Source organism: Gouania willdenowi, chromosome 18 (assembly GCF_900634775.1).
Source record: "Gouania willdenowi chromosome 18, fGouWil2.1, whole genome shotgun sequence".
NCBI classification, from domain to species: Eukaryota; Metazoa; Chordata; class Actinopteri; order Blenniiformes; family Gobiesocidae; genus Gouania; species Gouania willdenowi.
This window is the reverse complement of record NC_041061.1, coordinates 28046817-28073738: the sequence shown is the minus strand read 5'-3', so window position 1 is coordinate 28073738 and position 26922 is coordinate 28046817. Positions and strand designations below refer to the sequence as shown.

Here is a 26922-nt window from a genome sequence, read left to right as displayed (position 1 = left end):
TAAACATAAAGTAGTAAACATAAAGTAGTAAAGATAAAGTAGTAAAAATAAAGTAGTACACATAAAGTAGTAAAAAATAAAGTAGTAAAAAATAAAGTAGTAAAGATAAAGTAGTAAACATAAAGTAAAGATAAAGTAGTACAAATAAAGATGGTGACGTGGTGACGTATCGATCATTTCCTGTTTGCGCTCTACCGCTGCTTGCAGCGCTCTACTACTGTGTTCTGCTAACGCTAATCAAACTTGTTGTCATTGATATTCTCGCCTTGAAAACACTTGTTTTAATTTTTTACCGTACAGTTAAACGTACGAGGATTAAGTAAAAAGCAACCTCGCCTCTTAGGAGCAGTGTAATCTCCTTCAAACTTCCTTTTTGTCCTTAGCTTAGCTTAGCTTAGCTTAAATTTAGCACCTATGGCTTCTCTCTCCTCTCCTCCGCTCTCCTGCCCGGTGTGTCAGATGTTTAGTTACTCCTCGTCCTCCTTTAGGGACAATGGTAGTTGCATAAAGTGTAGCGTACTGTTAGATATGGAGGTGAGGATCAACAATCTGGAGAAGCGGTTCCGCACCCCTGATACCAAATCCGAAGCTAGCAATCAGGACCTAGTCGGTGCGAACCGTGCTAGCTCTAGCATAGCTTCCCCCCCGGCCAGCAATGACTGGGTTACTGTCCGTGGTAAGCATAGTCGAAGGTCAAAAAGCTGCTCGGGACATCAACATGTTCACGTCTCAAACAGGTTCTCCCCCCTCCGTGAGGACAACACACTCACCGGGGAACAAACTCTGATAATTGGCGACTCCATAGTGAGAAACGTGAAGCTAGCGAAGTCAGCGGGCATCGTGAGGTGCATCCCAGGGGCCAGAGCGGGCGACATAGAATCAAATCTAAAGTTGCTGGGAAAGAGTAACCATAAGTTTGATAGGATAGTCCTCCATGTCGGCACTAATGACTCCCGATGTCGTCAGTCGGAAGCAACCAAAGTGAACATTGAATCAGTTTGTGCTTATGCTAAAACAATGTCGGACTCTGTAATTTTCTCTGGTCCCTTACCAAATCTGACCAGTGATGACATGTATAGCCGCATGTCATCATTTAACCGCTGGCTATCGAGGTGGTGTCCAGAAAACGAGGTGGGCTTCATTGATAATTGGAGATCCTTCTGGGGAAAACCGAATCTGATAGGAAGAGATGGAATCCACCCTACTTTGGAGGGAGCATCTCTACTATCAGAAAACATGGCACAGTCACTGTTATGACATCTCATGAATGAGACCATGTTACAGAGGGGGAGTCCTCCACGCCCCTCTGCGCTTGCCTTAGGACAGTTTCCCTCCCATTGCTATTATGATAGCTGTGTTCATCACCATGACAACTGTTGTGATGGTGATGAGTATTATTTTATGGAGACGGTGTCTGTCCCCCGACCCAAATTTCACAATGATTTTAACATAAAATCAAATAAAAGAGCTATCAATTATAAAAATCTGAAAAAAATTAGAATCTCAAATATAGAAACACCAAAACATAAAACCATTAGATGTGCTCTATTAAATATTAGATCACTGAGATCCAAATCTCTACTAGTAAATGACCTTATCTCAGAAAATAACTTTGATTTATTCTGTTTAACTGAAACATGGCTGTATCAAGATGAATATGTTAGTTTAAATGAAGCCACTCCTCCCAGTCATTTAAATACTCATATGCCACGAGACATAGGCCGTGGAGGTGGTGTAGCAGCTATTTATCATTCCTCTCTCCTAATCTATCCTAAACCAAAGGCCAGTTACACTTCCTTTGAAAGCCTGGTTCTAAATTTATCTCATACCGAATCAAAAATCTGCCAGCCAGTCTTATTTGCGATAATTTACCGTCCTCCAGGCCCTTAATCTGAATTTCTATCAGAATTCTCTGAGTTTATATCAAACTTAGTCCTCAGTTCTGATAAAATACTGATAGTAAGAGATTTTAATATCCATGTTGACAAAGATAGTGATAGCCTGAGCTCAGCCTTTATGACCCTAATAGACTCAGTTGGCTTTTTTCAAACTATTAATGAAGCTACTCATCGTTTAAATCATACTCTTGATCTTGTTCTAACATATGGCCTTGATATTAATGAACTAAAAGTCTATGTGGCGCTCCAATAAAACAGAGGAGTCACGAATATGCAAGAAAGCCATAGTAAATACATGACAGCCTTACGACATAGTCGATCTACATACTACTCCTCACTAATTGAAGAAAATAAAAATAATCCGAGGTACCTTTTCAGCACTGTAGCCAGGCTAACACAAAGTCAGAGCTCTATTGAGCCCATGATTCCTCTAGCCCTCAGCTGTGAGGACTTTATGACATTTTTCAACGATAAAATTCATAAAATTAGAGATAAAATTAGCCACTCCCTGCCTTCACCTGGGCCTGCTGTACCATTAAATGTAAATAGGCCTAAACTAAACTGTTTCACACATATAGGACTTCAGGAACTTAACTCTATTATTTATTAATAATAATAATAATAATAATAATAATAATAATAATAATAATAATAATAATAATACATTTTATTTGTATAGCGCTTTTACAGTGCTCAAAGACGCTTTACAGAGATAAACAATAAGTAAAAATACAGAGGCATAGACTTAAGTAAAAAACACAACACAATGTAATAAATAATAGGTAGACTACAAGATAAAATGGCTATACATTAAAATGACTATACATTAAAAGCAGTTCAAAATAAGTGGGTTTTGAGGTGTTTTTTGAAGGTGAGAAGGTCCGTGCAGTCTCTGAGATTTTCTCCCCAGGTTGGGCGCCTGGTCCTGGAGGGAGGGGGCAGGAGGTTGGCGACAGAGATCGAGATGAGGTATGGTGATGAAGCAAGTCAGTGAGGTAGGAGGGGCCCAGGTTATGGAGGGCTTTGAAAGTTATGAGTAGGACCTTGAATTGTATGCGCTGAGGGATAGGAAGCCAGTGTAGATTTAGATTTTGAAGAACAGGGGTGATGTGTTCACGGGAACGAGTGTGTGTGAGCAGGCGAGCAGCGGAGTTCTGGATGTATTGAAGTTTATTAAGGGTTTTGTATGGTAGGCCATAGAGGATGCTTTTGCAGTAATCGAGTCTGGAGGTAATGAAAGCATGAATGAGGGTTTCGGCGGCAGAAAAGGAAAGGGACGGGCGAAGACGTGCAATATTTTTTAGATGAAAGAAGGCAGGCCGGGTTATGTGATTTAGGTGCTGTTGGAATGAGAGTGTTTGGTCAAAGAGAATGACAAGGTTACGAATGAGAGGGGATGGTGATAGAGTGGTCTGGTCAAGATGAAGGGAGAAATTCTGAGAGGAGTTTATGATGTTTTGCGGGCCAATAATGATGATGTCAGACTTTTCAGAGTTGAGTTTGAGGAAATTGTGTGTCATCCAGACTTTTATTTCTGATAGGCAGTGGGTGAGGGTGGAGAGGGTGGTGGGAGTGATGGATTTAGTGGAGATGTATAACTGAATGTCGTCGGCGTAGCAGTGAAAATGGAGATTGTGACGACGGATGATGGAACCAAGGGGGAGAAGATAGAGGATGAAAAGGAGAGGACCAAGCACCAAACCTTGGGGGACGCCTTGAGACAGGAGAGCAGTAATGGAGGAGCAGTTATTGATCCGGATGAACTGTTGTCGGGTGGTGAGGTAGGACTGGAGCCAGGCCAAAGCAGAGCCAGTGATGTTGAGCAAGGTTTTCAGGCGGGAGATGAGAATGGAATGATTGATGGTGTCAAAGGCTGCACTGAGGTTGAGGAGGATGAGTATATTAAGATGGCCAGAGTCAGAGGAGAGCAGGAGATCGTTTGTGACTTTCAGTAGGGCTGTTTCTGTACTGTGTTGGGAACGGAATTCAGACTGGAAGGGTTCGAAGAGACTGTTGGAGTTGAGGTGAGATTTTAGCTGGCTGGCGACAACGCGTTCCAGGATTTTAGACAGGAAGGGGAGATTGGATATGGGCCAGAAGTTAGCAAGATTGTCCGGATTGAAACCAGGTTTTTTAAGAAGGGGGGTGATAGCGGCCAGCTTGAGAGACTGAGGAACAGAACCAGTGGAGAGTGATAAGTTAATGATTCTGGAAATCAGAGGGGAAATGATGGGGGATCTACTTCTAATGAAACCAGAGGGAACAGGGTCCAAGGAGCAAGTAGGAGTTTTATTGCCAGAAAGAATTTTTAAGAGTTCGCTTGAAGAGAGAGGGGTGAACTGAAAGAGAGGCTGGGGAAGGTAAGGAGAAGGTGGATCAATTGGAGGCACTGAGTGACCTGTGGGGGGAGTGTGGATGCTCGAGATGGTGTTAACTTTGGATTGAAAGTAAGCAAGGAGTGAGTTGCATTTGGAGACTGTGAAGGATGCTGATGTATTATCACTGGGTTTTAGGAGGTTGTTGATTGTGGAAAAAAGAGTTTGGTTGAGTTGAGGGTGTCTTTGTATTGCTGGATGTGTTCAGTGTGCATTTGAAGATGGACAGTTAAACCAATTTCATCCTCCAAACCATCGACCTGCCTTTCAGATCCGATCCCAACTAAGCTGTTTAAAGAAGTTATTCCCCTGGTCTGCCCATCTTTGTTGGAGACAATAAATATATCCCAATCAATAGGCTACGTGCCACAGTCCTTTAAAGTAGCTGTAATCAAACCCCTTCTCAAAAAATCTACTCTTGATTCCAGCACTTTAGCAAACTACAGGCCTATATCTAATCTTCCTTTTATTTCAAAGATTCTTGTGAAAGTTGTGGCGCCTCAGCTCTGTGACTTCCTTCAAAACAACAGCCTGTTCGAGGACTTCCAGTCAGGTTTTAGAGCTAAACACAGCACATAGACTGCTTTAGTTAAAGTAACTAATGATCTACTCTGAGCTTCAGATGAAGGACGACTCTCAGTGCTAGTTTTATTAGATCTTAGTGCAGCTTTTGACACTATAGATCACTATATTCTACTAGAGAGATTAGAGAAATTACTTGGAATCACAGGGACTGCCCTAAACTGGTTTAAGTCCTACCTATCTGATAGTTACCAGTTTGTACACGTGAATAATAAGTCTTCTGTGTACACTAAAGTAAGCTACGGGGTTCCTCAGGGCTCTGTGCTAGGTCCAATCCTCTTCTGCATCTATATGCTCCCCCTTCGTAATGTTATGAGAAAATACTCTGTTAACTTTCACTGCTATACTGATGATACCCAACTGTATGTATCAATGAAGCCAGGTGAGACAAATCAGCTATCTAAACTTGAGGGCTGTCTGAAGGACATTAGGGCCTGGATGGACCAAAATTTTCTTCTTCTTAACTCAGACAAGACTGAGGTCATTGTACTGGGCCCACGACACCTTAGAGAAGCCTATGCTAGCCTAACTGCCCTAGATGGCATTACTCTGGCACGAAGCACAACTGTTCAGAGCGACGCCGAAAAGCTAGTCCATGCTTTTGTTACCTCTAGACTGGATTATTGTAATTCTCTTTTAGCAGGCTGCCCGAGCAAGTCGTTTAAGACACTTCAGCTGGTTCAAAATGCTGCAGCACGTGTACTGACTAAAACTAGGAGAGGAGATCACATTACTCCTGTATTAGCCTCTCTGTATTGGCTTCCCATAAAATATAGAATAGAAGTCAAGATTCTTCTTCTCACTTATAAAGCCCTAAATGGACAGGCACCAGTCTATCTCAAGGAGCTTGTTGTGCCATACAATCCCCCCAGAACACTACGCTCTCAAAATGCTGGCCTACTCGTTGTTCCATTTGTCTCTAGAAGTAGTACAGGAGGAAGAGCTTTCAGTTATCAGGCCCCACTTCTCTGGAACCATCTACCAACCACGGTTCGGGGGGCAGACACCCTCTCTACCTTTAAGGTTAGGCTCAAAACATTCCTCTTTGGTAAAGCTTTTAGTTAGGAACCAGCTCATAGCTCATAGTTAAGATGCAATAGGCATAGACTGCCGGTGGGGGGGTCTGGCATGCTCGGTTGGAGAGAGGTTGGAGAGGGCATTAAGAGAGAGGTCATTTAGGTTAGAGAGGGACCGGAGAGGGTCCCATTCCTCTCTCAAACACTCCCTCTATGTCTGCTTCTTCCCTTGTGTGTTTGCTCCTGTACTCCTTCTGGCTTTTGTCTTGCAGGTCCGTGGGATCCTCAGTGTGGAGTTACAGAGTCTCAACAACTCTGTCTCCACTCTTTCCTCTGCACACACCCAACACAGCATAACGTGGATGGCTGTTCATCATAGGAATGGGATCCACACAAGGTTCCTGCTGCTTAACAGAAGGTTTTCCTTGCCGCCATGATGAATTCATGTTGGGTGTGGGATACATACAGTATGTATGTGTATATACGTATATATACATATGTGTGTATCCATAAAATGAAGAGTCCGTCCTTAAGACTGCTCTACTGTAAAGTGTCTTGAGATACCATTGGTTATCATTTGGCGCTATACAAATAAATCATAAAGTAGTAAAGATAAAGTACTACAAATAAACATAAAGTAGTAAAAAATAAAGTAGTAAACGTAAAGTAGAAAAGATAAAGTAGTACAAATAAAGTTGTACAAATAAAGATAAAGTAGTAAAGATAAACACAAATGTAGTGCTTTCCTATCACTCACATGCTGACAGAGGCTTTGATGGTTTTCACTACATTTGCCTCCTTGAGCTTTGAATGTAAAACCATCTCAAACTTTCCACCTACATGTAGATCATGTTGGTTTAAAGTTTCTCAGTCAAATCCGTGGTTTGATATTCAAAGAAGCTCAGATGAAAAGTGTCTGAGACCACCTGAAGGCATCATCTTCTCTCTGAGCTGCAGAATCAGGACAATGTCAGTTATGAAGAGCTGCCTGTCTGTCCTCATCCTCATCCTCAGTCCCATGGCTGGAGGGTCCGTTGTGAAAAAGAAGTTTACTCACATAGAATATCACCATCACACTTGGAACGAAGCTCTGGATTACTGCCAACGGTAGGACTTATTATTGGAAGCTAGATTAGATTAGACTAGGTCAGTGCTCGTAGGAAGTATGTGTTGCTATAGAAAAGTGGGAGGTTCAGTATCTATTTAATGGATGGTTAAATGAGGTTGTGTTTGAAGGTGGGACATCAGGTACATTTAGGTTTGTTGTGAAATGTGTAGAGTGATAAACTATTGTGTTTTCATATATTTTGGCTTTTAGCAAGGACACTGTAGGGAGTTGAACCCCATCTATTCCAATTCCAGTTTGCTGTCCTCATGGATCTAGATCTCCTCAGACCAGAACAGACTCAGTCCAGACTCGTTTAGTGACATTAATCCACAACAGTCAGTTTAGATGCACACACAATTTGTAAGCATTTATGAAATAATTTATTAACAGTATTATTGCAGTCTAAACAAATCCGACGTCGCATTGTTTTAATATGTGGATCCCAGGAAGAATGCGACAGCCCTGCTGTGCTAATGGGGATCCCATCAATAAACAAACAAACTCTTGAACCAAGCAGCAACCATGTTGAAACTCTCAGCTCAGTTTGATCTTTTCTTTTCTTGACTGCAAAAGAAAAATTTAAAACTAAAAACTACAGGATTTATTTTAATATTGGCAAATGAAAATTATGTTTTGTTGAGAGTTGATGAATTTATCTGCTGTCATTGATGTTTAACTTTACCACTATTATCATCACTAACTATCTACACTGGTCATTGTAGAAGCTGATCCACAGAGATATTTGAGGCACACGCACGCACACTTACAGCTGTCTTGTCTCTACAGTCATTTCTCTGATCTGGCCGTCGTCCAATCAGACTCAGACAAAGGACTGATAACCATCCAGAAATACTTGTCATGGATTGGTCTCACCAGAGTGGGCGTGGCTGTAACTGAACAATGGATGTGGAGCAGTGGTGAGAAGCTGGCGTATGAACAATGGTCGTCAGGTGAACCTGGAGCTACCGACACGTGTGCGTCTGTAAAGTACAGCAGCAGAAAGTAAACACACTGTTGTTCTTTATCTATGTTTGTTTATCTACAGCAGCACAACGTCAACACACTGTTGTTCTTTATCTATGTTTGTTTATGTCACTTTAAGGCCTTATACTACAAATTTAGCTTGGATTAAGCTCCGTTAGCTGTCTTGAACAAACCAAACATTGTCTCTCAGACAGCTTCAATCCTACGTAAATCCGTGTACCCTTTGTTCTTTTGTAATTTTGTTTCAAAATCAATTGAAAAATTGAAAAAACGGACTGATTTTTTTTGTTTCATTAATTTAAAAGCAGAAAAAGAAAATTGGAAAAACCAAAAAACAGTGTATTTCTTATTGGTTTTAAAATCAAAATAATCAAAATAACAATGATGTCATAATTATTTAGTAATGAAGGGAAAAAATTAAAATGCAGTGTTATAGTTTGGTCACATGAGGGAGATTTATAAAGTTTTATTATTATGAAAATATGTAATTTTCTTGTTGTTTGGCTTTAGTACTCGCTAATATCCAAGCGAGAACAAAACCTGGTCGCGAGCAGGTTAGTTATGAAGCTCTAGTTGCTATAGTGATTGAGCTCCAGCGAGCTTTGTAGTCCAGCACACACGGATTCAATCCCAGAAGTTAGCGTGATAAGAGGTAATCGAGATTTGTAGCATAGGGCCTTCATGTTTTCTTTGTGTGTTATTGGAATTATTTTGTGCGTTTCTTTGCTTTTTTTTGTCTCTATATTTTTTATTTCTATTTATATTTTTTGTAATTTTACGTTTGATTTTTTTGGAGTAATTTCTGTTTTTCAGTTTTGTGTGTTGGTCTCTGATTGGTTGAAAAGTTCCTCTCCTACTCTCTTCAAAGGTTGTACGGTTTCCCGTGTGAGCAGTTCTACTTCTTCTACTGTAAAGTAGACAACACAGTTGTATTTGTTCCTGAGTCCAGGACGTGGAACGGAGCGAGGGAATCCTGTCATCAACAAGGTGGAAAACTGCTCACGTTGGAACAAGACACAGACCTGAAGTACATCGATGATCAGGAGCTCTCCGTGTGGGTGAAAACAGTCGGAGGTAATAACACTGTCACCTGAGGGGTATCACAGAAAGTGGGTTATATTCTTCTCTGACTAAGTCACCATGGTAATATTTTCTGAGAACTGAACCTGTTCACTGGCAGGTTTTCTCTAAGAAACCCTGGGTTTCTACCTGGCTCCGCCCGCCTGAACGCCGCTTCACAAGGAACGCTTTAATTTACCTCGACACTCTTCTCTGACACACATTAGTAACATCACACACCACAGACGTGCTCACATCATTGCTAATGTTGTGCTGCTTTACATTGTTTATCAATCGGTAGTTTTCTTTAGAACATTGATGATACAAATCATTTAGTGAAAGTCACTGAGAGGTTGATCTGCATTAAAACACCTACTGACATCTGTAGTAAAGTTCACTGGGTACAAGTTTTAAAACACCTGTCAACGTCTAATAAAAGACGATGCTGTAACTCACAATTAAATATTGTGTCATTTTTTAGACTAATGAGTGTTTGTTGAACTCAGCACTAAACGTTACATTCAAATGAACAGAGGGAGCAGCAGCGGTGCTGATGGATGCGGATGCTGTTGGACGTCACATCCAACACTGCAGACCCTCGCGATGCCGGTGCATAGCGTACGGGAGGTGCGCGCACATCCCTTAAAGTGATAGTGTATCTTTGTCATTGGGAGTCTTAGTGCTCTGCCCTGTGACTGTCCCTGAAGCCCCTCCCTCTCTGTATATTAACAGCTTTCTCATTATTAATCTCTGATCAATAAATGGACACATTTATGCTGTGTGGTAAATGGAGGCGATGGATACGCACGTATACTAATATAGACATATTATTACTGATGGTTTAAACACATGGAGACTGTGATTATCAAATTAAAAAGTACGGTACACATTAAAAATGTAATGACATCATCATTTGTATTGATTTAAAATAATGTTTAATCATTTACTATGATATTCTGTTTAAAATAGTCTTTTTGACTCATAAATCTGTGATTGATCTCATGGGTCTTATGAAGACAAGCACTTAATCTAAACACTGTCAGCTGATTGGCTGAGCTGGGGAGCTCCAAGCTGAGAAGAGTTTGATGGAATGCTTAAAGTCAGCATGGTCATGGATGGCTTTAAAACAGATTTAAGCCGTAGGCCTGGGTCAACTGAGAACACTTTGATGAAATACCCCCCTGGTCAGGAGCAGGTTTGACCACGGCCTGTGTTACTATGGTAACTAAGATGTTTTCTCTTTGTTGAAACGCCCGTTCCAGTTAGAACCCGGCCTAACAGGGCCAGACTCTCAGGTTTGGCCAGACTCTCAGGTTTAACCTGACGGTCCGTCTCTGTTATCCTGGTTTCTAACTGGAACAGTTAGAGAAGTTGATGAAATGGGAAAAGGTCATGGATGGCTTTAAATGAGGTTAAAACATTAGGCCTTGCCTTTTAAGAATACTTTGCTCAAATACCTCCCTGGAATCTATTGGTCTTTACTGGGGTTCAGGGTTTCTGTGTGGGTTTTATTAATAATAAAATAAAAAATTTAAACAAACTAATAAAAATAAACAGACCATGAAACACTTTGAAGAAGCATGAGATGAACTCTGACGTCAGACACAAAAAAAGCTGAAGTGAATATTGAGTCACAAAAATGTCCTTTGTTTATTTTTCTGGTGAAAAAGATCAGAGGTGTATTCCAGAACGGAGGTTCAACAAACTCTGAGTCTATCCATAAACTCTGAGTTAACATAACCTCCGATGGGAAACTCTGAGTATCTGGTTCCATTACAGCTGGTATGAAGTGGATCAATTAACTCTGAGTATGTAAACCTTGGATTACTCATGTGCACGAGTGCCATAAAAAGTCATCATCCATTGAGGCAAAGATAACATGAGCTACCATGGCAACCACCCAGAAGAGAATGAATGTATTTCACCCTGATGGAGCTACAAGTTCCCCTGGTGTTTATAGGAGAATATGAACCTGTTATAAGAGGAAAAGGTAACATAGTCACAGCCTAAAGGACAGAATAGGGGCTAAGTTAGAATACAATAACTCAGACATTCAACAGTTAACTGTATTTAAAATCATATCAAATATGTATAAATAATTGATTAAGAATGTTCAGTTCATTTAGGGTTAATACAACAGGAGAAAAGGTCACTTAGCAGTAGCTTATAATGAAATAGAAAAACATTATTCAGAACATTAATCATATTTAGGTAGTCATCTCACCACATTTAGGTTTTAATTTGACTTTTTAAATTATTGTATCATATTGAAGGTATAAATTTGTCTTCCTTTAAATTTACATTAAATTAAAAAAAAAGTGATTGAAAGCAAAACAGGTTCATTAAAGTGCTCCTTGAGAAGTAGTGTTCAGGTGGGCGGAGCCAGGTAGAAACCCAAGGTTTCTTAGACTAAACCTGCCTGTGATCAGGTTCAGTTAATGGAGAATGTTACCATGGTAACAGACTCAGAGTAGAACAAACCTCACTTTATACAACCAGAAACTCAGAGTTTACCTCATTAGAGCCCCAACAAACTCAGAGTTTGAACATAACCTGCTTTCTGGAGTAACTCCCAGCTCTGTGACTGATGTTTAGAACCTTCTGCTGGTTCTACAGGGAATGTTTCTGAGGACTCGTGTGTCACTCTACAATCAATGGAAAAAACCATTACCGTCCATAACTGCAGCCACCATTTCCCCTTCGTCTGTATGGAGGACAACGTGTTTATGATGGAGGAGAAGAAGAGCTGGGAGAAAGCTGTGGAGCACTGCAGAGCGCTGGTCCTGGACCCTAGTCACCATGGAAACCAGTCCAAGTACGAGCTGCTCAGTGTCCAGGACAGACAGGACGAGGACTTTATCAGAACCAAGGTTTTACAGGCCCACACCGAGCAGGTAAGATCTCCTCATCCATCCATCCATCCATCCATCCATCCATCCATCCATCCATCCATCCATCCATCACTCCATCACTCCATTCATCCATTAATTTACCCATCCATCCATCCATCCATCCATCCCTCCATCCAATCATCCATCCATCCATCCATCCCTCCATCCATCATCCATTTACCCATCCATCCATCACTCCATTCATCCATTAATTTACCCATCCATCCATCCCTCCATCCAATTATCCATCCATCCATCCATCCATCCATCCCTCATCCATCATCCATTTACCCATCCATCCATCACTCCATTCATCATTAATTTACCCATCCATCCATCCCTCCATCCAATCATCCAATCATCCATCCATCCATCCATCCATCCATCCCTCCATCCATCATCCATTTACCCATCCATCCATCACTCCATTCATCCAATCATCCATTCATCTATCATTATTCCATTCATTCAATCATCCACCCATTTATCAATCCATTTTCCCATCCCTCCATTCATCATCACTCCATTCATCCATCCATCAATTCATTTATCCATCAATCCATCTCTCCATCCATCCATTCATTTACCCATTCATCCATCCCTCCATCCATCTATCATCCATTTATCCATCCATCCATCACTCCTTTCATCCATCCCTCCATCCATCTATCATCCATTTATCCATCCATCCATCACTCCTTTCATCCATCCCTCCATCCTTCTATCTATCCATTCATCCATCATCCATCCCTCCATTCATTCTTCCATTCATCATCCATCCATCACTCTATTCGTCCATCCATTTATCCATCCATCCAACCATTCATACCTCCATCCATGTATCCCTCATCCATCCATCCATCCCTCCATCCATCCACTCATCCATTCATCCATTCATCCATTCATCCATTCATTCATCCATCTATCCATTCATCTATCAATCCACCTATCCATCCACCCATTCATCCATCCATCTATTCATCCATCCATCCATTCATTCCTCCATCCACCATCTATTTATTCATCCATTCATCCATCCATTCATCCATCCATTCATCCATCCATCCCTCCCTTCTTCCATCCATCCATAGGTGTGGGTGGGTCTGAGGTTCTTGGGGGGGACCTGGTTCTGGATTGACGGGGTCCCCATGACGTACCCTGGCCTCCCTACGTGTCCCCCCCCTGGGAAACACTGTGGGGTGGTATCCAAGATGGCGGCGGGCGTGGAGACGGCCGACTGTGGCGAGAAGAAGAACTTCCTGTGTTACAGGCTGTGAGCGATGGTTTTCATGGAGACCAATGACTGACGAGAACCTCCACACGTTCATCAACAATGATTTTAACTGAAAACAAAGATGGTGAATTCATGCTGCGCAAGAGAAACAAATGTTAATTTCTATTTATTTTTATATCATTTGGAAATTAAAAAGTTAGATTGAAGTGGACAGAGACAGGGGAGGGCAGATCAAGGAACAATACTGACACATAAACAGTTGCTATAAAAGTTTTTTGTAATAAAACTGAAGATATTTTGCCATTGTTGGAAAACAGCAACAATATCTGGTAACGTTTTCTCTTGATTTATTCAAACTTTGGAGAATAAAAGGTCATTAATCAGAATCAATGATTGGTATAGTGATGATAGAACTGCATTTACTAAAGGTGTGTGTGTGTAGAGCTTTTAGAATAAGGACCAATCAGAGCACAGGAAACCACAAAGAGTCACTGCATGTTTATGTTGTTTTGTGTGTTTTGTCTGGAGGAGGAAAAGCAACGTGAGGTAATAAAAGCAACAAATATGTTTAGGATGACGTCCTAAAGCAGAGGTGCCTTTGTTAGTGCTATCTACATTCGATGTGCTTTAAGAGACAATCCTGTGGCACAGGAGCTCACCAGGATGTGTGAGTTCCTGACAGGTGTGTGTGTGTGTGTGTGTGTGTGTGTGTGTGTGTGTGTGTGTGTGTGTGTGTGTGTGTGTGTGTGTGTGCAGTGAGCGAGCAGAGTAAGTGGGAAAGGTTCTCTGAAACAACCGTAAATATTAAACTTATAACTTCAATACTTACAACCTAAACTGCTTATCAACCTCATCAGGAAGCAGCTGTAATTCTACGTTTCATCAGTGACACGTTGAAATATCTCAAACATGGCGACTGATTGAATATTACATTATTATTATTTCCTGACTTTACTGAGTTGGAGCTCCGCCCTCAGGTGGCGTTCAAGGTCACTTTTTTAAGTAGGAAGTTGGAAAATCCTGAGTTGTTTTGAATGCAGAGACTGATATCTGTGATAACAGAAAACGCATAATTTTTTGTTGATGTTTGTTTTTGTTTTTCTCTTCATTTAAATGCCTCACATTAATGACACGTTTACATGTGATTTTTCCCTGAAGGCGACTGAATATTCAGTGAAATTAGCAAATGGACAAATATGCCAAATTTCACCATAATCTCGTTTAAAATCTAATAATCTAATAATCACATGAAATATCTGCATGACACGGACTAAACCATGTTTGGGATCAAATCACATTTCTATGTATGTTTTCCTGTAAAACAAATATCTGAGTGTTTAGTGAGTTTAGCTAATAGACGTTAGTAAACGTAAAGTTACTGAAACAGAGGAACACTTGGTACGACCCAAAGAAAACAGAACAAATGAGAAGAAATAGAAGGAATGGAACGTTCCGTTCTTCCACTGAAATTGTGACATTACAGTTTTGTTTTATTGCTAACAAGCATTGGTTGAAACTGAAGTCACATGTTCCAAACTCTAAACACAGCCTGTATATCCATCAGTCATCTCAGCTCAACAGTTAATGTCATCCACTAAAGTGTTTCTCACCAACAAAACACTTGATACACGTCTCAAAAGAAGCTCATTCAACCACAACACTAACAAATAAACACACTTTAGAAACACACATTGTTATTGTGAGCACACTGAACTACTAAATACTAACAACAATGAGCTTTACATCAAATTTCTCATTGTTGAAACGGCCGTTCCAGTTAGAACCCGGCTTAATGGGGTCAGACTCTCAGGTTTAACCTGAAGGTCAGGCTCCGTTATCCTTAGTTCTAACTGGAACAGCTAGAGAGATTGATGAAACGGGAAAAGGGGCGTGGCTTCTGAGACCATCCAGTCAGACTGCTGACGTGTGGCAGGGGCTTGACCTGGAGCCTATAGCAGTAGAGGAGTACTGTGGGGTAAGGGAGGTCAATCATGTATGTAATGTTTTACCAACATGTATAAATAAATGATTTAGATCAAAGCATTATGGTGTTCTGTACAGCTTAAGTCATTAGTTTTAAAAGGGAATTGACAGGAACTAAAAATTGAGTGACCAAACAAAAGAAGAACACTACTTAAAATTACACAACAAGCATTTTAATAAGGTAGCATTCAAAGGCTTTAACTGTATGCAAACATATTTCATACAATAATAAACACTGATAAGATTTAGAATAAAGGGGTTGTGAAAGTGGACAGATGAATGTTGACTATTATATTTATCAAGCTTTTGCTCCAACAACCTTCATCAGGTCATTGCAAATAACCCTTGCAAATAACCCTCCGCCCCTTGAGGGTACAAGGGGCGGAGTCAATTAGCATATGTGTGAAACATTTAAGTTCAACATTTAGATTTAGATTTAACATTTAACATTTAGATTTAGATTTAACATTTAGACTTAGATTTAAACTTTTAAATTTAACATTTAACATTTAGATATAAATTTACCATTTAGATTTAGATTTAAACATTTAGATTTAGATTTAACATTTAGACTTAGATTGAACATTTAGATATAACATATACTATTTCGATTTAAATTTAAATATTTAGATTTAATGCTTTTTTAACCTCTATATATGTGGTTAAATGTTGTGTTAAATGTAGGAAAATGTGCTAAATATGAGAAAAGTGAGATGAATAATAAAATTGTGTTAGCTACAACATTTATACTAAATTTTTACAATTGGCACCCCATACACTTTGGGGGATTACATTTTAAAAGACAGCGGAATAAACATCAGTGCATCAGACACACAGTGCACAAGCATTGTGACACTTCATGGCAGTTCACCACAACAAATGAACACGTGAAACAATCTAATGTGATGACCGGAGAAAACACTGTGGTCAGCGCGCATGTATAGAAACTGACCAACGTGTCCTTGGACTCACAGAGTGTCTGCATCTGAGCACTGAAGAGTTTTCTGAGCAGAGTTGATGAAGCAGTAAGTGTGTTTCATGTTTGTGTGTCACATGGACACTCTAGTTACGTGTATCGACCGTTAACACAGACCCCTACACACTACACAGACCCCTACTTACTACACCATCGGTGGGCGAACTACGGCCCGCGGGCCACATCCGGCCCGCCGAAGCCAAAATAAACAAAACACAAAATGAACCGTCATTCATCTCAACACCCGTGGGAACCAAATCTTCTCCTATTCTCCGCTTACGCCCGCCCTTTTCCAGCCACCCAGCCAATCAACACGCAGAACACATGTAAACAAAACGAACATTGGCAGAGAAAGCTACATGTAACAATGATGCCTTCACGCCCATGGGAAACCACAACACTCGATGAATAAACTACATTGGGTCTCAGTCCGTTACAATATAATAATTATGACTGCATTCCTTTGACTCAGTCCTGTGATGCCTGGCATCCTATTAGGTATGAACAGAAAATGTAAGATGAGGAAGAAAGCAGAGTTAGATTGGTCACCTCCATAACACACCCACAAAGAAGAAGAAGCAGCAGAAGAAGTTACTCATGGTAGAAGCAGAGACTTGGATATCTGGCCAGACAAACAGTTCTTCCACGTTAGATAATCAAAGTAAGCTGTTTGTTGATGTTTTATTGCGGGATCACGTGGTGTCGCGTGAATGCACCTGGCTCGCAAGGCAGCGTAGCGCGCCTTGCGAGCCAGGTGGAGATTGACGGTGCAAAACCACGGCGCTGACACAGCGATACACATCTACAACAATGAGTGGCCCAAAGAAAAGAAGAGTCGACAGTGAGTGCTGAGTGTTTAATAATGAATGAACAAGTAAATACTTTTCACTGAAGTCCTGTCAATGGCTGTATGCCTTATTATTTGTAAAGAAACTATTTTGGTTTTAAAGGAATAAAACATCCACCGTCACTTTTCCTCCCAACATGCTGCTAATTATGCTAATAACCATTGAATGTTCTTTTAATTTGTGATATATTTTAGGATTTTAAATTTGTCTTGTAATGATCTTTATTGTCGATGAAGAAAGAGTTTTTAAGAACATTGGCATGAAATTGAAAATGTCAACCTGTCATGTCTCTATTCTCTACCACACACTTAGAGAAGCACTGCTCTACTAACAGGCCTGTCTCTCCTTAAATGTACAAACATTTCTTTAGAATTGGGGATAAATTTGGGTGAAAGTTGCAAATCTGTAGCATATGGTTGATTTGTTATGAAATTTTATAAATTTGAACTTTAGACAAGAAGAAGAAGAATGTATGTATGCATTGGGTGCTGGCCCTGCCCATCTGTCAATTTTTAAAAGTCCATGTGGCCCCTGAGCCAAAAAGTTTGCCCACCCCTGTACTACACAGACCCCTACACACTACACTACACAGCAATCTGAAACATGGCTGCTAGTCAATAACATCTGGTTTTATATGGCGTTATATTTGTGACACAATTCTGCTGTTAGCGCACGTCTGAACTTTATCACGACTGTAACTAGTCCACATTATAAAGATCATTAAAATTAAACCAGCATGCACAAGAAATGTACACAGAGCTGTGTGTGCGTCTAAAGAGCATGTTTGAATAATAAATAAAACCAATAGAAGCTGATTTTCGACAATAACTTCAATGCACTTTGTGTTTTCATTATATATCATATTTAATGTGTTTTTTTCCCCATCAGGTCAATCAGTTATAGGCCTGTATAATATTATTTAATGTATGAGTGGGGTCAGGTTAAACATTTTATTATTTTATTTTATATTGGAAAGTCAGTGCTAAATAATTATGTCCATATGTTTGTTTATTCTTTGAAGCATTAATGTTAATTTATACAGTTGCAATGTTTTAATTAAAGTGGTTAGTAACATTCAGAGCCAGAAATGCAATAGCTCTAATAATTTACGTCATAATTTATTTCAGTGTTTTGGTCAAACTATTTCATTTGGGTGCATCCCTCGTGGAAAATACAGCATCATGTTTCATTTAAATCTGAAAAAAGAAACAATATCACAATGTGAATGAACTCTGCCTGCTGTTAAAATGTTGTCGTCATCCAGGGAACTTTGCTTTTACTATTACTAGTACAGTGCCTGTTGGAAGTATGCATTCATGTGGGAGCTTAAGTATAGTTAATTATGGCCAAATGAGTATGTGTTTGAAGGTTGGATGTACAAAGAGGTGTACATACTCTGTGCTCTGTAGTGTTAAAGGGGTTGATTTGCGGGTGCAAAATAAAACAGCGTGTGCAATTTCCCTGGTTTAATTCTATGGGACATGAACATGATAAATGTGTTTGTTGTTTTTTTTTTTACTCACTTTTATATTTTTTTGTTTGGTGTATTTTACCTATAATGTATGTTTTTTTGGAGTCATATGTCTATTTGCGTATCTTTCTGTAGTGTTTTTGTGCATTTTTTGTATAATTATAGTTTTTTGTTGCCATTGTCGTGTGATTCTGGAGTCATTTTGTAGATATTTGTGCATTTCTGTTGTCATTTTGTGTATAAATATTTAGTTTTGTGTATTTTGAGTCATTTTTATATTTTTGTTGCAATTTTCTGTAATGTAGATGTTTTGGAGTCATGTGTATTTTTGTTTTATCTTTCAGTTGTCTTTTTGTGCATTTTTTGTATAATTGTTTATGATCGCTTGTAAAGTGCCCGCCGAAAGTTTGTATTCATATAGTTGGAGGAGCTTAAGTAGAGTTGTCAATTATGGTCAAATGAGTATGTGTTTGAAGGTTGTATGTACAAAGAGTTGTACATACTCTGTACTCTGTGTTATAAAGGGGTTTATTTGTGGGTACACAACAAAACAGCGTGTGTGATTTCCCTGGTTTATTTCTATGAGACATGAACATTATAAATGTGTTTTTTGTTGTTTTTTTTTTACTAACTTTTATATTTTTTTGTTTGGTGTATTTTTCTGTAATGTATGTTTTTTGGAGTCATTTTGTGTATTTGTGTATCTTTCTGTTGTGTTTTTGTATAATTATAGTTTTTTGTTGCCATTATAGTGTGATTCTGTTGTCATTTTGTGTATTTTTTGTATAAATATTTAGTTTTGTGTATTTTGAGTAATTTTCATATTTTTGTTGTTTGGTGTATTTTTCTGTAATGTATGTTTTTTGGAGTCATTTTGTGTGTTTTTTTATCTTTCAGTTTTCTTTTTGTGCAACTGTTTTTGGTTGCCATTATAGAGTGATTCTGGAGTCATTTTGTGTACTTTTTGTATAAATATTGTTTAGTTTTTTGTTTTATTTTACTCATTTAGTATATTTTTAGTGTAAATAAATAAACACCTTGTGTGTGTTCCTGTGAAATGTTTGAGATGCTGATAACCAAACTCCAGAAGAAAAGTAACAAAGCTGCGCAAAAACAAAACGTAAAGCTCCAAACTACATCAGTGAGTAGGGAAATTAAAGTATTATGTACAATTCGGCAGTCTTTTTTTAAAAACAAAAATAATTTTTTACCTTTGAACCAAGTGGTCAGAGCTTAGCTTCCATGCACGGCACCACAGAGAATCTGCAGTTTTACAGATGGAGTAATTAACGGGTCTGCAAAAGACTCACCAGTGGCTGATGGTTTCAAATGATCTATTCAGAGAGCTCCCGTGTCTCGGTCTAAACTGTCTTCTTCTCTCTCACTCGTGTGTTTATATGGGGTGCCAAGTGTAAAAATGTAGTATAAAAGTTTTAGCTAACACATTTTCATTATTTACTCACTTTTCTCATATTTAGCACATTTTCCTACATTTAACACAACACTTAACCACATATATAGAGGTAAAAAAAGCATTAAATCTAAATATTTAAATCTAAATCTAAATGGTCTATGTTATATCTAAATGTTAAATCTAAATGTTATATGTTTTATCTATATGTTAAATCTAAATGTTAAATCTAAATGTTATATCTAAATGTTAAATCTTATATATAAATGTTAAATCTAAATGTTAAATGTTAAATCTAAATGTTATATATCATATCTACACGTCAAATGTTTAATCTAAATTTTAAATGTTAAATCTAAATGTTAAATTTAAATGTTAAATCTAAATGTTAAATTTAAATGTTATATATCATATCTAAATGTTTAAACTTATATCTAAATGGTAAATTTTAAATCTAAATGTTAAATGTTAAATCTATATCTAAATGTTAAATGTTGAACTTAAATGTTTCCAATACACAAGCAGAGACACACACAGCCGATCCCACCCACCTCTTCACCCTTCACCGATGCCTGCCTGGGTTATTATGGCTGACGAGCTGCTCTGTACAGTACACTCTCGCAACACAGTTATTAAAACGTATTTTAATGCTGTGTGTTAATTTGATGTAAAATGCTGAGATCTCATGGTTTATATTTGGTTACGGTAGCTATGTCGGTAAGGTACACACACACACACACATTCCTTGCTTTTATAGATAGATTTTAGTAAAATGGTGAATTGACTTGATTTATATAGCACTTTATCACCACACTGAAGCAGTCCCAAAGCGCTTAACATATCAGCTCATTCACCCTCACATTCACACACCAGTAGGACAGAACTGCCATGCAAGGCGCTAGTCGACCACTGGGAGCAACTTAGGGTTCAGTGTCTTGCCCAGGGACACTTCGACACATAGTCAGGTACTGGGATCGAACCCCCAACCTCTCGATCAGAAGACGACCCTCCACCACCTGAGCCACGGTCGCCCTAATAAAGCTGGTTGTGAAGGTTTGAGATAAGTGGTTTAGTTCATTGGTAGATTTCTTGCTTCCCATGAGGGGGACCCAAGCTCTAATCCTGATACATTTACTAATTTTTTTTTTTTTGTAAATTTTCCCTCTGGTAGCTCAATAAAGCTCTATTCTATTCTATTCTATTCTATTCTATTCTATTCTATGATGAACTTTAAAAAAATGAAGTCAGAATAATGTGAAACTCTTCAGTTCCAACAGTACAGTATCCATTTTCTTATTTTCAGGACACACTTGGACTCACTCAAACCAGGGTTTATATATATATATATATATATATATATATATAAACCCTGGTTTGAGGCAAACATTTTCTTCTGGTTTTGTTTTAATTATGTTTTTTCTGTTACGATTGTTATGAAATCTGTTTTGGTTTTGTTTTGATTTTAAATAATGGGCCTTTGTAAATAATCTGCTCTGTCTTTCACACCAAAACAATAAATAAATGGGATTATAGTGCATAAAAAGAATGAAATCACTTGTCGTTGTCATACTTTTACACCTTCCACAGTTGAGTCACATGACTGCTTCCTCTGAAGGCCCTCCCTCTGCCTTTTGTGCTTTGTTGGGGATTAAAACCAATATGAACCTGTTGGTGGAGACTTCAGAGATAGGCAAATGTTAGGCAAACATGGGTTAGTTTGCATATTAAATCTCAAATGGAAAAGTCTGTGCTATCAATCTGTGTTTTTAACGTCCAGGTCAGGAGTAATGTTTTTAAAAGAAGCATGAATTATATTTAAATCAAAGATTAAACTCCACATATTTATATACAGTATTCATATATTCATCCAATTGAAAAGTATTTTTTAACTGTGCAGTGAGTGAGTATCTTAAACTAACAATTCATGACACCCAAAGCCCTTTACAGGAACTGTTATTTATTGACACAGCACAGTGGGATTAGTGAAGGGAAGCTACAGCTGTTAATTGTTAACGACAAATGTGTAGAACTGTACATAGGACATGGTTCCCCAGTAATGCGTGAAGTTAGAATTGACAATTTTTTAGAGAATTTTCATGTCAGTTACAATTACAAAGTCAATTATCTAAATTCATGTTACGCCCCAGCCTAGGAGTACTGGAGCGTAAGATGAAGGTGTGCCACCTTCCCTGGTCTCAAACAGACACACGGACACAAACCTACAATTTGCAATTATTTATTTACAATTTGCATACGTTAGAATAAGGATCAACTGAAAGAGGGAGCTGTAGGCCAAACAAATCAAACAAAAATACAGCCGCTCAAATGTTTCTTACAAACAAATTGTCCCACAATTTCCATACTGATCCTGGTTGAGACACAGTGTAGGATGGCGCTGGCACATGCCTCTCTCTGCCCCGCCGCACGTCAGGCAGCGTCATCTCTCCTTCTTTTCACTGGTCAGCAGCAGAACCTCGACCAATCCTGAAGGGACCCATCTCCTCATAATTACCAGCTCAGCAGGGGTGTAATCCAGGATGATTGGATGGACAAGCTGTCAATGAAAACACACCCACAACACACAGACACACACACCTGGACAACACACAGCACTGACAGATACCAAAAACTCACACATATACGACCTCAGTCAAAACAATTGCGATGAAGACATTCACAGATTTTTTTTCAATTACAATTGCATTTATAATTATGCCATAATTTTAATTAATTATCAATTTCATATAATTGACCCAAACCCTGGTAAACACCACTGCTTGTCTTATTAGTATTAATATGATGAGTTAGTAGGCCTAGTAGAAAAAAGTGGCAGCAGAAAGTTTACATTCATATAGTAGAGCCATAGAGTAATTCTTCAACTGTTTGAGCTTTTTTTCCTGATTTTTGTTTTGTTTCAAACACTATCTAAGTCTTTAAACTCTGAGTACCTGTTGAACCACTTCACTTCCTGGAATACAGAGCAGCCTTTACCCTCCCTCCTCACTCTGTCCCCACACCACTTTAATCCTCCCCTCAGATTCTAAGGTGTGGATGGGTGTAACCAGTATAAACTCTGACTCACGCACTGGTTTTCAGCAAATCAAAGTAACATCAGCAAAGAGCGAAGCAGACAAGAGAAAACTTGTCCTGTTCCTGTCACAAGACGGAACTGAGGCTCAAGCGCAGACAGCACAACAGGAGGCACAGATACAATTAACTGATTTATTCCACAAAACAGAATTCAACAGAAAACCTACCAGCGCCCTAAGTGGGGTGGTGGAGAAACTAAGGAAGTGCTGAGCAAACTGAGGGAGACCTAATACTAAGATTAAATAATAAAACGATCAGGAAACTACTGACGAACGAAGGAGCCTGGCACAGGAGTGGGGAAGAACCGGCTGAAGGGTGGAGTGAGCTGGGGGATTCCAGAGGTGATGGTGGTTCCAGGTGGGAAGGAGGCAGGAAGGATCACAGCGGCGGAGAGGGTCAGAGTAAGCAGTGTTTACGGTTTGGCGTCGGTTTGTGGTCTGCCGGTGTCTTATGTAGTGAGTGGTGTGAATACTTGCAGGTGGGGAGACCACAGCTGGAGGCAATCCTGAAGATTAGAGGTGATTAGTCTGGACAGTAAGGCATGGAGACCACCAGATGGTGCCAATGGACCAATTCAGGAGATGCCAGCGGTAGAGGGCATGACAGTTCCATCTGTTTGGACCTCCTGAAGGAGACGGTGACCATTCCCTGTGGACACAACTACAAGATAATTTTATCTACAGCTGTCCTCAGTGTATGAAGACATTTACACCAAGGCCTGTCGTTAGAAGAACACCATGTCAGCAGGATCAGTGGAGGATCTGAAGAGCAGACCAGAAGGTGCTCCTTCCACTGCAGCTGAAAACGTGGACTGTGATGTTTGCAATGTGACAAAACGGAAAGCCTCCAAGTCCTGTTTGAACTGTGTGGCCTCCTATTGTGAGAATCACCTTCAGCCTCATCATCAATCTGCTACATTCAAGAGACACAAACTGGTGGATCCATCCAAGAAGATCCAGGAGATAATCTGCTCTCGTCATGATGAGGTGATGAAGATGTTCTACCGCACTGATCAGCAGTGTATCTGTATAGAGAGCTGCAAGAGAGTTGAGCTGACATCCACAAGAACATCCAGGACAGAGAGAAAGATGTGGAGCTGCTTAAAGAGCAGGTGAAGACCATCAACCGCTCTGCTGATCAGACAGTGGAGAAAAACGAGCAGAACATCACTGAGCTGATTTATCTCCTCCACGACAGAAGGTCTGAGCTGAAGAAGGAGGTCCGATCCAAGCAGCAGACTGAAGTGAGTGCAGTCCGAGCACTTCAGGAGAAACTGGAGCAGGAAATCAGTGAGTTGAAGAAGAGAGACGCTGAGCCGCAGCAGATCTCCAACACTGAGGATCACATCCAGTTTGTCCTCAGCTACAGCTCCCTGTCAGCGCTCAGTGTGTCCACACACTCCTCCATCATCCACAGAGGTCCTGAGAGCAGCTTTGAGGAGGTGACAGCAGCTGTGTCAGAGCTCAGAGAACATCTCCACAAAATCCTGATGAAATACTGGAACAAAGTCTGTCAGACTGTGATGAAGGTGGATTATTTACCATCAGAGCCGGTGAGCAGAGCTGGATTCTTAAAGTATTCACATAAAATCACTCTGGATCCAAACACAGCTTACAGACAACTCCAATTATCATCGGAAAACAGAAGAGTTACACTAACTGATAAATATATATCATATATTCATCCAATTGAAAAGTATTTTTTAACTGTGCAGTTAGTGAGTATCTTAAAATAACAATTCATGACACCCAAAGCCCTTTACAGGAACTGTTATTTATTGACACACCACAGTGGGATTAGTGAAAGGAAGCTCCATCTGTAGCCACAGCTGCTCTAGGAAAATCTGACAAAGTGTGGATGCCAATCTGCACCAACAGTCTCTCCATCAAGCACGTTTCTCTCCCTATGGTTGTTAATAATTATAATTCTGAGTTATTCCCAGAATGAAACAGGACGATTGAAGGACGATCCTTGTGGGAATCCACATCCAAAGAGGAGTAAAATTAGTCTTTAAAGCCACAAACGTGTTTCTGACAAATCCAGCACTTGACTCTTTAGCAGATTGAGTTCCTGCAGCTTGTCTGTTGGATCTGAGCTAAACAAGTCATTTGCTTTTATACGTGAGAAACTTTGGAACATAGGTCCTACCTAGCCAATCACTGCACACCGTAGCCACATGCGCGCCAGCGCCAATCACTGGAAAGCCCACCCCCATGCCCCACCCATTTTAGAACATGGGAACATTGTTATATTAGAACATTAGAACATTGGAATATTGGTCCCTTCTCTACAGTGATGATTGACTGGAACGGACTTGATTTTATATAGCGCTTTATCACCACACTGAAGCAGTCCCAAAGCGCTTTACATATCACCTCATTCACCCAATCACTCTCACATTCACACACCAGTGGGACAGGATTGCCATGCAAGGCGCTAGTCGACCACTGGGAGCAACTTAGGGTTCAGCGTCTTGCCCAAGGACACTTCGACACATAGTCAGGTACTGGGTTCGAACCCCCAACCTCTCGATCAGTAGACAACCCACTACCACCTGAGCCACGGTCGCCCTCAACAGTGACTGTTGCTTGCATAAAGTGCGCATGTCTGCTGCTTGGTTCAAGGGAAACACTTTCGTTATGGCCATTTTGCATTCGTGTTGTGACCTTTTTGCATTTGTGTTCATTTCTTTAAATGCATTCACCTGACACTTCCCTGTTTTTAACCCACCTGAACAATTAAGAACAAGAAGAAGACATCGAAACACGTATGAAAGTAAGTGAAAGTGTATTAGGATACTCTTATATTTTTCATATCAGGCTATCATATCATAAAACCTGTCCGACTGTAATACCGGTCCGTATCTGAGTCCATGAATCTGAGTCCATAAATGTAGGGCGCTAGGCGCTCACATGCCCACGTGACTGCCAAAGCTTCCTTCTCTATTTGGCCTCCGCGTCCCTGTTGGATGTTCCTGGGTGAAGACAGCACCAAGCGATGTCACCAATGCAGGAGTCACGGGCCTTAATGAGTGTTAGTTGCTAAAGGGATGCATCTACGCTCACTGAGGCTGTTCTGAGTTGTTGTTGTTGTCTTTTTCTCCGTGTTTCTGTGTTTCCAACACAAACAGCAGATGCGCCGCCGTGTCATGAGATATATCTTGTTGGGAGAGTATGGAGACTATATTAAATAATTGTTTTTACATATGAATATGTCATTGGTGGTCTCGATTTGCAACGTGCCTACCCAATCCTAGTGGTCACGGCACGATACTGCTAATTACGGGTGATTTAAGCCACTATTGTCACTGAAGACTGAACACACCTTTAGAACAGGCTCATATTTCTCAAACACCGGGCTTATTTCACCCATCAGGGTGAATAAATCACTCTCTTCCGGGTGGTTGCCATGGCAGCTTGAGTCATCTCTGATCCATTGATGATGGCTTTTTAATCGGGCGCGTGCATAGAAGTAACCCAAGGTTTACATGCTCAAGGTTGATTAACCCACTTCATACCAGCTGTAATGGAATCAGATACCCAGAGTTTCCCATTGCTGGGTAAGTTTGACCCAGAGTTTATGGATAGACTCAGAGTTTGTTAACCCTCCTTTATGGAACACCCCTCTGGAGCTACCGACACGTGTGCGTCTGTGCAGTACAGCAGCAGAACATAAACACACTGTTCATACAGATCAGCCTACATCATAAGGTGGAATATATTTATATTTATATTATCTACAGGACTGAGGTTCTCAGCGTTACCTCGGATTACATTAATTATTTAAATAATTAATTAATCGGTTGATTTTATTTCATCAGTTCATCAGATAGAAATGCCTATGTTTCCTAAAGGATGTCATCGGTAAATAAAAGGATTACCTCAATGTCTAAATATTCTCTCTCTCTGCATCAGCGTCACAGATCCACGCATAGACATTATATACGTATATAATGTATAATGTATATAATGTATATAAACATTATACGTATATAAT

At 39.8% G+C, this 26922-nt stretch overlaps 2 protein-coding genes across 2 annotated transcripts in view; one reads left to right on the top strand and one right to left on the bottom strand.

Annotated features, from left to right (window-relative positions):
* Positions 1-26922, bottom strand: part of LOC114480392 (NLR family CARD domain-containing protein 3-like) — a gene marked incomplete at its 3' end in the record, with an annotated part of 182964 nt that overhangs the window by 67620 nt on the left and 88422 nt on the right. The window lies entirely within an intron of this gene.
* LOC114480409 (secretory phospholipase A2 receptor-like) lies at positions 6838-13215 on the top strand. The gene is made up of 5 exons (XM_028474540.1): positions 6838-6978; positions 7766-7981; positions 8832-9037; positions 11639-11916; positions 13005-13215. The coding sequence occupies exons 1-5, from the start codon at positions 6839-6841 to the stop codon at positions 13188-13190; spliced, it is 1026 nt and encodes a 341-aa protein (XP_028330341.1). The 5' UTR covers position 6838; the 3' UTR covers positions 13191-13215.